Source organism: Paecilomyces variotii (assembly GCF_004022145.1).
Source record: "Paecilomyces variotii strain CBS 101075 chromosome Unknown C8Q69scaffold_17, whole genome shotgun sequence".
Classification (NCBI taxonomy): Eukaryota; Fungi; Ascomycota; class Eurotiomycetes; order Eurotiales; family Thermoascaceae; genus Paecilomyces; species Paecilomyces variotii.
In genome coordinates, this window is record NW_021167156.1 from 30,903 (window position 1) to 42,154 (window position 11,252).

The window sequence follows — 11,252 nt, forward strand, 5'->3', positions numbered from 1 at the left end:
TCAAGGACGGCTCAGAGGAGTAAAGGTGATCAGGATTCGAGACGATCAAGACGCAAGTTGTTCTATCGCCTACAGGAATCACTTCCGAGGAGTAGATGAAAACTAACTTTTTATTCCAAACCCCCAACACAACAGTCCAAGTACCAATGCCAATGTCGATGTCGATGTCGATGACGAATGGATTGTCTCTGCGCCAAATATCCTCGTTTGATACTTCTATTCATCTTCACGCGCACCACTCGTAGATGACGTTCTTGGTTCTAAGGGCAATACCTGAACCTCGTAAGAGAGATATTGTACTGTACTCTGCCAAGGAGTAGCATCTACCTTCCACTATCAACTTTTGAGTTTGCAAGGCAAGCCGTATCCCACGATTTTATATATGGTCCCATAACAAGAGATTATGTCGGCTTAAAGGTGCCGAACTCTTGTAAAATCAGTCCAGGCGGATTGTTCATTCAACATCACCGTTCTGCAGAATACGTGACTTGAGATATTTTTGTCATATCGCAGTGGATATGCAATATGTACAGTACATGAAACGCTATATAATAATCAACAACATAGGAGGTAGTATCACCAATGTACCAGCAGTAGAGGCCAGTAGGCAGGGTGGTATGCAAGACCTCAGCGAATGACATAACTAGAGCCATAGATAAGCATATCTTTCATCGTGCACGTGGCACGGCGTCAACACAGTATCTTCGGCATATGTCGCGACCTGGTAGGTCGCTAACTTAAGGGTTTTTACGTGGTATCTGAGATGGCGAAGACCACTTCAGGTGTGGAGATGGTACACAGTCTCCCGCAGAGATGAACAATCGAATATTTCATTCGATCATATGTCCCATTTTTCCGATCTAGTGATACATAGTTAGCAAAACGACATGGGTCGATGGACAATATTAGAAGGAATAGGGACCTACTTTCGTTCTTAAATAACCCTCAATCTCTGAACTTCTGATCCCCTGCTTGCCACCTGTTCTCCAAGCCAACGGGATCATGGGAACTCTCTCCTTAACAGTTACCTCCCGATTCGGGCCTTCAATTGCCCGCACCTTGTCAGGGTTATTCGTGAGCAGTCTGATTCCGGCATCAGAGGAATCGACGCCCAAACCAAGATCGACTAGGATTGCAGTGGCGAGACCATAACTCCTAGCGTCCGCAGGGTGCCTCAGCAATAGATTGGCCTCCACCGTGTCAGAACCCAAATCCTGTAGATTATAGGCTTTCAATTTCTCTCCGAGTCCGATTCCACGACCTTCTTGGCGGAGATATACGATGACACCTCCTGGAGGCTCCACAGAGGACCCAGTATCGTGATCAGGCGTCGACATCAACCGCGCAGCTTCGTCCAACTGTTCACCACAATCACATCGCGCCGACCAAGCCGTTTCTCCCGTATAACACTCGGAATGGATTCTCACCAATGGCGCCTGCTTCTGCGTGCTTCGAGCGGAGCCAGGCTCCCTCAGAGCCTCAGACACAGCCTTGTCACCAGCGTCACCAGATCCTTCAGAAGAACTTCGCGACTCCTTTCTCTTCCCCATGTCCGCCCCATCATCATAGCGGCTGCTGACCCTTCCTGGACGCAACCTCCCCACATAAGCCCCACGGATCATTCTGTCCATCTCTGTCTCTCCGGGTATCACTCGATCCAAACTCTTACTTCTGATATTATTTCCGAAGACGATTGCAAGATGTTCTTTATTGTCGACGTTATTCTGATAGAGATGGAGGAACATCTCCGCCCCCGTCGTGGTGGGGATTCGCGCGCGCACTATACATTCCACATGAGGTAACTGCGGAAGGAGTTTGGGTGTCTTTGCATTGGCACGTTCGGTTTCAATATCAGGTTGATGACTGCGCTGTTGTAAGATTTGCGCCGCATTCACGGTGCCACCCGGTGTCGCTGGAGGGGTAAAAGCGGGGGATACGATAGAGGCGGGCAAGGCCGGAGTGACTCCTTCGCGTAGGTCATGATCCCCAGCGTTTCCCTGTGGACGCGGACTCGTAATTGAGGGCAATGGAGATGTTGCAGATTCTGAATTGAGAGAATATTCGGATATAGGATGGTCGGGGTGGACGGGTTGCGGCGAAAAGTATGGCGACGCATGCGAAGGTAGGTCCGGCATACTGATGGAAGGCTGCGGCGCAGCAGCTGATGCAGGTAGAGAAAGAAGACTGTCTAACAGAATATAAAATCTAAACAAAAAATCATAGAAAGAGCCATAGAGGGTTGACTGAAGTCTAGGCACGTCAAGTGTGACTCTCAAGTCCGGCGGATCCTATGCGGAGACGACCTCGGCCGTGACGCTGAATAAGCCCGCGGAACTCACCGAGAGTCCGCCGGCCACGATTTGTCAGGTCTGACAACATATCGGGGATGGATTGCCATCTAGCACATTCTGCGCCTTTAAAAGGACAACTTCTAGTAGTGATGTCGGAAATAATAATCGAAGTGATGGATTGCTTCCACTTTGACCATGAATCAAGATCATTGGAATTATGAACGCTATGTCGCAAGGGAAACTCCGAACCCCGCACCCTAATGACCCTATCTACTCCGAAAAGAAAAAAAAAAAACAAAAAAGGTGTACATGTAGGCAATGGGGTATCATGATCTGAAGCATCCACCCTTCCTTTCTCAAAAAAATTGAGAATAAACATAAACATACCACATAAATTCGTCTCATTTCCCCGGGATGTCCAGAACGAAGCGTTTATCCACTTCCATTTCTTTGTCGTCCTCCTCACCCTCGAACTTCAAACGGTACACATCCTTCTTAGAGCCCATAACTTCGGCTCGATAGAAAGTAGTCGTGTCAGGATATCTGGCAAGGACCTGTTTCCCAACTTGAAACGCAGGGAGCGTAGTACCGACTTGGGGTATTGGGATCAATGAAGCTGCCGTTGTCTTGTAGACTGCACCTTGTTCGCCATTTTCGTTGGGTTCGGGATCTTGGACATCATATCTAATCGTGCAGCTGGAATTAGCAAATGCATAAAGAAACCCCCCTTGAGGATGAATATACCGTTTCTTATGCCCGTCCCCAGATATTCCCTTTATAATACACTGTATACCTTCTCCCTCCACACCTTGCTTGTTTTTGTTGTGCTTGAAGACTACTTCAGCACCGATAACTAGCTGGCCGCTGCGTTCCGCTATGGTGCCCTTCGTCGGCTCCGCCCCTTCTTCTACCTTGACAGTGACACTGTCACGAGCATCACGAGGTTGATTGCTCGACACGCTGCTACTTCGTTGTGCAGTTCCCTTCACGCGGTTCAACTTGTCTGATGCCGAAGTAGCCGAAGGCCCTGGCGATTCCGCGGCCGATCCATCAGTCTCATTTCTCTTCTTTCGGAACTTTGGGAGGGATGCGAGACGACTTAAGGGCGCCTCAGCCTCTGAGGCTGACCTCAATGCAGTCAGGAGTCCCAGGTTCTTTATAACGTCACTGGGTTCGTCTTGCAGGATGGCTCGTTCTTCTTCGCTAAGCTTCAACAATTGACGATAGAGGCTGTCGAGTTGGTTATGCTCTGCCAGGGTGGGTTCTGCATTTAAGGCGAGGTTATTAGAAATCCACATTCACAGAGCCAGTGAGCTCTGCAGTAGGAAAATAGATTGCGCATTACTAGATGTGACCACAAGAGAGGATCGCATATGAGGAAAACATGTTGAAGACGCGCCTCGGTCGTAACAGCTATGGCAAGGAATAAAACTTACTGCTACCCTCTCTACCAATCTTCTCATTTAAAGCCGCGATTTGCTCTCCAAGGAGACTTTGCTTGTCATTCTTTTCCTTTGCCTTGCGCAGATCCTGTATAATTTTGTTCCACATATCGGTCTCCTCGTTAGCAGCCAGACCATTGTCTCTGCTTGTTGGAGGACCTCTCGGACGGTTTCGCGACATTTCGTCTAGCTAGATTGTTCAACAGAACCCCCTCTTGCCACCGATGCTGATTATTATGCGTCTGACGCCTGTCTCTCTGGGAACCACGTCCCACCTGGAAACAGTGAAGTCTCCGGTCAATTACGGCGCGTCCCTCGCGCCGCAATGCTCATTAGACAACCAGTGATGAGGTAGAAATCAGCGGGAGAAACTGCGATTAACAGGCGCGATTCTGTCTGCGGAAAAGAACCTTTGAAGCTGAGATAGTAACCGGCCGGCTTTCGTTTAATCTGGGGTTCGTGATGATCTTAGCTGCAGGGGACGTGACCGACAACTCGATATTCCGGAGTGGGTAAACTAAGTACGTACTGGGGTTCCGGGCGCGCTGGGCGTTTCTACGGCGGACGGTTTGTCCCTTGCGGCCAAACCGATGTTCGTGTCAGCTCCAAATCGCCACTACTACTATACCTAAGCTTAAGAAAAACAGTCATTTCCATATGCCTTTTTCGAAATCAACAAAACAACATGATCGTGTTACCTTCTCATGCACACGTTCCACAATTAAGGTAAGCTACAAGGGGCCATGGATAACAAGAGGAGCTGTATAATACGAAGGGGCTTTCAGAATTAGAGACAAGGTACCAGGAATTGGTATGGGTTGGTAAGCCGATCTCTCAATCAGAATCAGTAACTACCACAATGCTACGGTTATCAGCTCCTATTACCTTGATTTTCTGCCAGGGTGCTAACAAAATACAATACAAGCCTGAGGCATGATACTGACTATTGAACATCACCGTAGACTTTCTCAAACCATTTCACGGGCGTGTTACGGGCTAGTGTCACTCAATAGTATGTTGACATATTGCTTGTGATCTGAACTTTGCATAACTATGTCTCTCTTCACGCTGGCGAATCAAAACTTGTCCCAGGCGGCAGGCTCATGTCTGGGCATAGCGTCTCCTCAAGCTTTCCGCGTGGAAGATGTTGAATACTCGCCCTTCTTGATGGTACCCTAGCTTTCGAAGGGACGGGGATAAAAGACAGATCAGCAGATCAGCAGATCAGCAGATCAGGTGATCAGGTGATCACTATGCACAAACGTACTCAAGTTGTCTCGATATTCCCAGCATTCCACACTGTCTTCACCAATGATCTGAGTTTTTCCATAGCCCTGCAATAAGCCTGCTTACCCTCGTCTCAGAAATGATGACGTCTCTTCTACGGTCCTTACCCCTGCTCGGACGAAGATGGACACCACGTAACTTCTCAAACCCGAACTTCGTCCGGATACCTGCAAGCCAGGCAATTGAAGAGGAGGCTATCCCAGGTTATATTGCTGCCCGGTATTACCCTACTAAAATAGGAGAAATCCTTAAGAGCCGATATCAAGTAGTGGGAAAGCTAGGATTTGGAGCTAGCTCAACTGTGTGGCTTGCACGGGATATGGAGTGAGACGCCCATGGAATATATGTTTATGATTGTCTTGCCTCTACTCGTTCTCTACTCGTTTGCTAACTGAAAGTACAGCTGCTGTCGTTATGTTACCCTCAAGATATTCATCAAATCTGCATCATTGGGGAAGCAACTGGATGACGAGCTCAACATATACAAACGCATGGGAGGAGCCTCACAAAGACATGCAGGTCATAAATATGTCAGATCGTTGCTCGACTCGTTTGATGTTGATGGACCTGAAGACAAACATCGATGCCTCGTGCATCCTCCCCTATGGGAGAGTGTGTTGGCTTTTCTATTTCGCAACCCAATACGGAGACTGCCTACACCAGTTCTGGTTGTTGTGCTTCACCGTCTGTTTTTGGCACTGGACTACCTACATACAGAATGCAAGATTATACATACTGGTCTGAGCTCCTATTCCGCCTTCTGCTTCTGTTATTTACTTGGGAATGCCACCAGACATTAAGGCCGACAATATTATGTTTGGCATCGCCGATGATTCGGTTTTTAGTGATTTTGAAGAGAATGAGCTTCGGGACCCCTGTCCTAGGAAAGAGCTAGACGGAAGGACAATTTACGTTTCCCGGAAACTTGGAATGCCTAAGAAATTGGGTGCTCCAGTCCTATGCGACTTTGGCTCAGCCGTACTCGGAGATGAGATGCACTCGGAAGATATTCAACCTGATATCTATCGAGCACCGGAGGTAATTTTGGAAGTTCCATGGACATACAGAGTTGATATATGGAATGTAGGATGCATGGTAAGACGTCCCATAATAGGGGTGCAAAGGTTCTTAAAACTTACGTCGCAGATTTGGGACATTTTTGAAGGCGAGTCCTTGTTCACTGGCCAGGACCCAGAATTTCAGACCTACCGGAGTCGAGCGCACCTCGCCGAAATGATATGTCTTCTTGGTCCGCCGCCGCCTACTCTTCTTGCACGAGGGAATATGACGCGAAAATTCTTTTCAAAGGAAGGTAAGCCAACTGCCGTCTTATTATTCAAGGCGGGTATTTACTCATTATGTCTAACTTTCTAGGTAACTTCTGCGCTGGAATCCCAGTAAAAGAACACACTCCGCTCGAAGAGAGGGAAACCACTTTTGAGGGACAGGAAAAGGAGAAGTTTCTCTGCCTCGTACGAAAGATGCTACAGTGGGAGCCGGGAAAACGAAGCTCTGCTAAGGAACTCGAAGAAGATGAGTGGTTGCAATCAGAACTACATAAATAGTCTGAGGACCATGTACTGTACCTATGTCCGTTCTACCATTTCAGCTCCCGCTAACCAATGAAATATGCAGGAGCTTTCGTGCAGCACCTCCTTGAGACATTATTAGGGCTTGTCCCAGAGGAAAAGAGAAACACGAGACTGCTCACTGCACTAACACAGACCCCCTAATTTGTGCTCTTGTGGTGTCGGCAAAAATATTTAGAACTCCCCTAAAGCCACCATTTCTAACTAGGCTTACTGCCCCTTAGATACCGCCCCTTAGGTATGGCTTTGCGCAGTAAAGTCACCTGATTAGACAAAAGCAGAAGGCGGTGAAGTAATATCAGGATAAAATGAACTAATTAGAGAACCTTGGAAAGAGAAAAGGGGCGCTGTAACGGGCTGTCTATGCCCGTGCAGGTGGTAGGTTTTGGCCACCCGCAACCAGGGATACCTAGCCGCAAGGGGCAAACTGTTTGCCGTTCCGGCCGCTAACCACTGATAGCTGCCCCAATCGGGCATTCTGTAGGGCTGAGGGCTTAGCAGTCACGGGACGGATGCGGACATGCAGGAATGATGGCGGGGAAAGGAGCTCGAAGTCGGGACTGCTCGATAGTCTATAAGATACAAGAACTGCACCCGGAAGAATTATTATAGCTTTGAAGCGAGGTCTATCGAAGGGCTTCAGATCTCTACGGTTTCCCTATAAACCAATACTACCATATTCTTATTCTCTTGATTTGCTCTTCCCTCCCTCATTGTTTTACAAAGGTGACCGCCGTGGTCGCCTCAGTGCCTTGCCAAGATGCAGATACCATTACTTCGTCTCCAGTGCGGTATGTCTATTATATACACTTAGGATAGCTCTCGGGATATATTACTGACTCCACTTAGGTGTCAATAGTTACGATTGGGGTACGCTGCCGTTAGGAATCTGTTTATTTCTAACCCCGCACTGAACGTCAACATAGGCAAGCTGGGCCAGGAATCGGCGGCGGCCAAGTATGCAGCGACCACAGCACCTTCAGACTTCTCTATAGAGGCTGAGAAGCCATATGCTGAAGTTAGTTGTTCCGTATACTGCATAAATACGGTCGAGTGACTTACATCATTATCATCTAGTTATGGATGGGCACGCACCCTTCTCTCCCTTCGAAAGACCTCGAGACCCAACGAACATTGCTGGACCTTGTTCAAGATAACCAGGCATTGATGTCTACTGAAATCACCGAGAGATACGGGGGAAAACTTCCTTTTCTTTTCAAGGTGCTGTCGATTAGAAAAGCCCTCAGTATCCAGGCGCACCCAAACAAGAAACTTGCGGAGCAATTACATGCAAAGGATCCTCGAAACTATCCTGGTGAGCCTAGCTGAGAGAATTGGACTCACGCCTAGATTCTGACAAATCACGGTTTGCAGATGATAACCACAAACCTGAGATGACGATTGCCATCACACCATTTGAAGGACTTTGCGGCTTTCGGCCATTGTCCCAGATTGTGCATTTCCTCAAAGCTGTCGACCCACTTCGAAATCTAGTTGGTCAGCAGGCGGCAAGTGACTTCGAGGAAACTGTGAAGGGCTCAGAAGACTCTGAAGATGAGGCGGTCGTCAAGAAGAATAGAGACGCTCTGCGTGCGGTTTTCACGTCACTCATGCAGTCCTCTCAGGAAAGCATAGAGACTGCCACAAAAGATCTTGTAGCTGCGGCGGAGAACTCGCCCGCTACATTCGCTACTGGCGGTAAAGATCAGGAAATCACACCAAGTCCGAGAGAACTGGCCGAGCTCGTGATCCGTCTCAACGAACAGTTTCCGAACGACATCGGTCTGTTCGTTCTCTTCTTCCTCAATTACGTCAAGCTGTCTCCTGGTGAGGCGATGTTTCTTAAGGCAGACGATATTCACGCATACATTTCCGGCGATATCATCGAGTGTATGGCATCTTCTGATAATGTCGTCCGTGCTGGTTTTACACCTAAGTTCAAGGATGTCGATACCTTGACAAAGATGTTGACATATTCTTATGCTCCAATTGAAGAGCAGAAGATGCATCCAACGGACTATCCATATGCGACGTTGAACACGGTCTCTTACACCAGCTCTTCTACCGCAATACTGTATGACCCTCCAATTGAGGAGTTCAGTGTTGTGAAGACAGATCTGAACAGGACGGGAGCAAAGGCGACGTTCGATCCGATTCCTGGTCCGAGTATATTTATCTGTACTAAAGGAAAGGGCAAGATATCTGTGGGCCCAAAGACAGAAGAGATCAAGGAAGGCCATGTCTTCTTTGTAGGAGCAGATGCAGAATGCATCATTGAGAATACGGGCAGCGGAGAAGGCGATGACGATGTCTTCACTACGTTCAAGGCTTTCTGCGAGCTTACTGGAAAGGAAGACCCGGTAACCGGACACTGAACCATTTGAACTCCTTTCGAATGTCTGCCTAACCTATGCAACGGCAATCTAGGTAGGAGATTCCGTGCAGCGGAAAAGAAACGGCATATCTTCACTCTGACGACGATATTAGCGACGATGATAATAATTCCCGGATTTAGAAATCAAAGGGCATCTGATCCTATCAAAGGTAGAGCACTTTCATTTACCATTCGCTGCGTTATGGATAGTAGACACGTTTATTTTAAATATGTCTTTTCACGCAACCGTGGCCAATATAATTTGTTGGATGAGAATTACACCGGCTACTCCATCTCTCTGATCTCTGATAGGATGGTCTACAGAAATCTGCAGTTCAATATTCAGTCTATCATATCGATTCATTACATAAAGCGCCCGGGTAGTTCAACAAGACAAGACATTTTAAGCGACTATTATGAGGAGACTTTAGGAGCATATTTCGCCGCTGCCGTATCAAAGAATGCACTCTTCTCTTCCAGGTCGGTGAGAAGGCCATGCGAGGGTTGGACTTGCTGTAGGCGTCTAAACAAGCGTAATAGCTGTTAGCTAATTTGCGAGGAAATGCAGCGAAGGTGTAAACTATCCCAGAGGGGGAATATGGGTATACGTACGAGGTGAGCTCCGTGGTGTCCTTTCCACTCAGGACGTTCAGGACGATGGTGTTCGCAATCAACTGGGCGTCATCGGGGTATTTCTGAATTGCAGCAGACAGCGCAGCCTCCGCTTCAGGCAGGCGGCCAAGGTGCAGCTCAGCAACAGCTTGGCCAACGATAGACATAGCGGAAGACGTGCTAGGCGCAGAGGCGAGCTCTTCGTAAACGTAGAATGCGGATTGGTATTTGTCACCACCCTGTGTCAAAAGAATAGAGTCAGTTCGGGTTCCTTGTAGCTGAAGCAGAGAATACAGTTAACACATACAATTCTCATTCCAACCCAGGACTCGGCCAAGTTGAAGACAAGCGAATCCTGCGCCCAGCGCTTCGCGGCTTGCACTTCCTTCAAGGCAAGGTCGGCACGGTTCTGTTGTAGGTGGATCTGAACGATAAGTGCGACACTACAGGTAGAGAAGAGCAATCAGTACAGTTCCGCAGTGTCGCAAATAGGACAGATGAGCTCCTGGGGGGATCTCGTCGGCATGCTTGGAGCGGACTCACGCTTCGAGGTTACCCTGATGCTTTGACAGCAGCGCCAACGCTTCCTCACTGTGTCCCTGGGCTTGCAGGACAGTTCCAGCTAGGACCTGGATGGTTCCATTCTCAGGATCCTTCTGGACCAGTTCCTGCGCCAGAGTCAGGGCAGATTCGGTGTCTCCTGCCGCCTGCTGCGCCAGCGCCTTGACTGCCGCAAGCTCAGGCGTGTCCTCTTCTCCCTCAACATCTGCGAGCACTTCTTCGGTCTGGTTCAGGGCAATCTTCGCGCGAAGCTTAAACACACGTGCCGACAATTGGTTCTCCGAGGATAGGGCAGCGGTCTCGAAGTCGATCACTTCCTGGTATTGGCCCTGGTGGAAGGCATTGTAGATGTTAAGGAGTTCTGTAGGTGCGCAATTGCCGTTATGGTGAGCGCGCAATTCACAACAGTATCGAGATGACAGGCAAGAGTATGCTATACGACTTACCTCCCTCCGCTGAGAATGGATCCATGTTGATGTTTGTTAATTCGTTTCCCCTATTGTTTAGTTGACTGCGATCACGGCCTAAACCGCGGAGTTGATCATGTTGGCTTCAGGCGGGCATTCAACCAGGAAGCTTTGCCGAGATAGTCTGCTAAGTATTAGCACCGGATCTTCTGGGGTAAGTGAGACGAGCAATGCCCGCAACTTTCTATATCCTAGAAAAGTCGAATCCTGTTATTTTCACCAGGCCAATAAATCAGAATTAAATATTCATTCTATTAATTATACAATTATATGAGTTTACTGCATACGACTCTAAACCATAAAATCGCACGCGAATAAGGAAAAACTGACAACAATGTAGTTGAAATTCACGAAAAAGAAAACCAAGACACCGATACCCATATCGCACGAAGACACCGAGAATGAACCTCTAGACGTCTATCATATCAGATCCAAGGTGCAAAGTGCCATAGACGGACCACGAATATTAGATACCTCCGAATGGCATCCAAAAGATGACTTCGAGGACGAGTCGAAATATGACTTGTCGTCCATGTGTCACGCATATCCATTTATGTTCATACGCTCCATACATTCGCGCATGACGTCTAGCTTAACCTCAATTGATTCACGCTCGAAGTTTGCGTCGT

General features: G+C 48.1%; 5 protein-coding genes across 5 annotated transcripts; 2 read left to right on the forward strand and 3 right to left on the reverse strand.

Moving 5' to 3' along the window:
* Positions 1–830: 830 nt before the first annotated feature.
* C8Q69DRAFT_448208 (GTP cyclohydrolase-2) lies at positions 831–2,135 on the reverse strand (the record flags this gene model as incomplete). The annotated part of the gene is made up of 2 exons (XM_028629274.1): positions 831–860; positions 927–2,135. 2 exons carry the CDS (start codon positions 2,133–2,135, stop codon positions 831–833), a joined length of 1,239 nt encoding a protein of 412 aa, XP_028481328.1.
* Positions 2,136–2,692: 557 nt separating this feature from the next.
* C8Q69DRAFT_510652 (SGF29 tudor-like domain-containing protein) lies at positions 2,693–3,914 on the reverse strand (the record flags this gene model as incomplete). The annotated part of the gene is made up of 3 exons (XM_028633206.1): positions 2,693–2,975; positions 3,036–3,555; positions 3,728–3,914. 3 exons carry the CDS (start codon positions 3,912–3,914, stop codon positions 2,693–2,695), a joined length of 990 nt encoding a protein of 329 aa, XP_028481329.1.
* A 1,185-nt stretch (positions 3,915–5,099) lies between these two features.
* Positions 5,100–6,585, forward strand: C8Q69DRAFT_409071 (kinase-like domain-containing protein; the record flags this gene model as incomplete). Its single annotated transcript, XM_028628230.1, has 5 exons — positions 5,100–5,285; positions 5,419–5,758; positions 5,814–6,115; positions 6,167–6,332; positions 6,395–6,585. The coding sequence occupies 5 exons, from the start codon at positions 5,100–5,102 to the stop codon at positions 6,583–6,585; spliced, it is 1,185 nt and encodes a 394-aa protein (XP_028481330.1).
* A 784-nt stretch (positions 6,586–7,369) lies between these two features.
* On the forward strand, positions 7,370–8,984 carry C8Q69DRAFT_510654 (mannose-6-phosphate isomerase, class I; the record flags this gene model as incomplete). The annotated part of the gene is made up of 5 exons (XM_028633207.1): positions 7,370–7,400; positions 7,459–7,479; positions 7,536–7,627; positions 7,687–7,924; positions 7,984–8,984. 5 exons carry the CDS (start codon positions 7,370–7,372, stop codon positions 8,982–8,984), a joined length of 1,383 nt encoding a protein of 460 aa, XP_028481331.1.
* A 206-nt stretch (positions 8,985–9,190) lies between these two features.
* Positions 9,191–10,627, reverse strand: C8Q69DRAFT_515601 (putative coatomer subunit epsilon; the record flags this gene model as incomplete). The annotated part of the gene is made up of 5 exons (XM_028633369.1): positions 9,191–9,506; positions 9,596–9,834; positions 9,903–10,038; positions 10,139–10,517; positions 10,603–10,627. The coding sequence occupies 5 exons, from the start codon at positions 10,625–10,627 to the stop codon at positions 9,398–9,400; spliced, it is 888 nt and encodes a 295-aa protein (XP_028481332.1). The 3' UTR covers positions 9,191–9,397.
* Between the last annotated feature and the right edge of the window lie 625 nt (positions 10,628–11,252).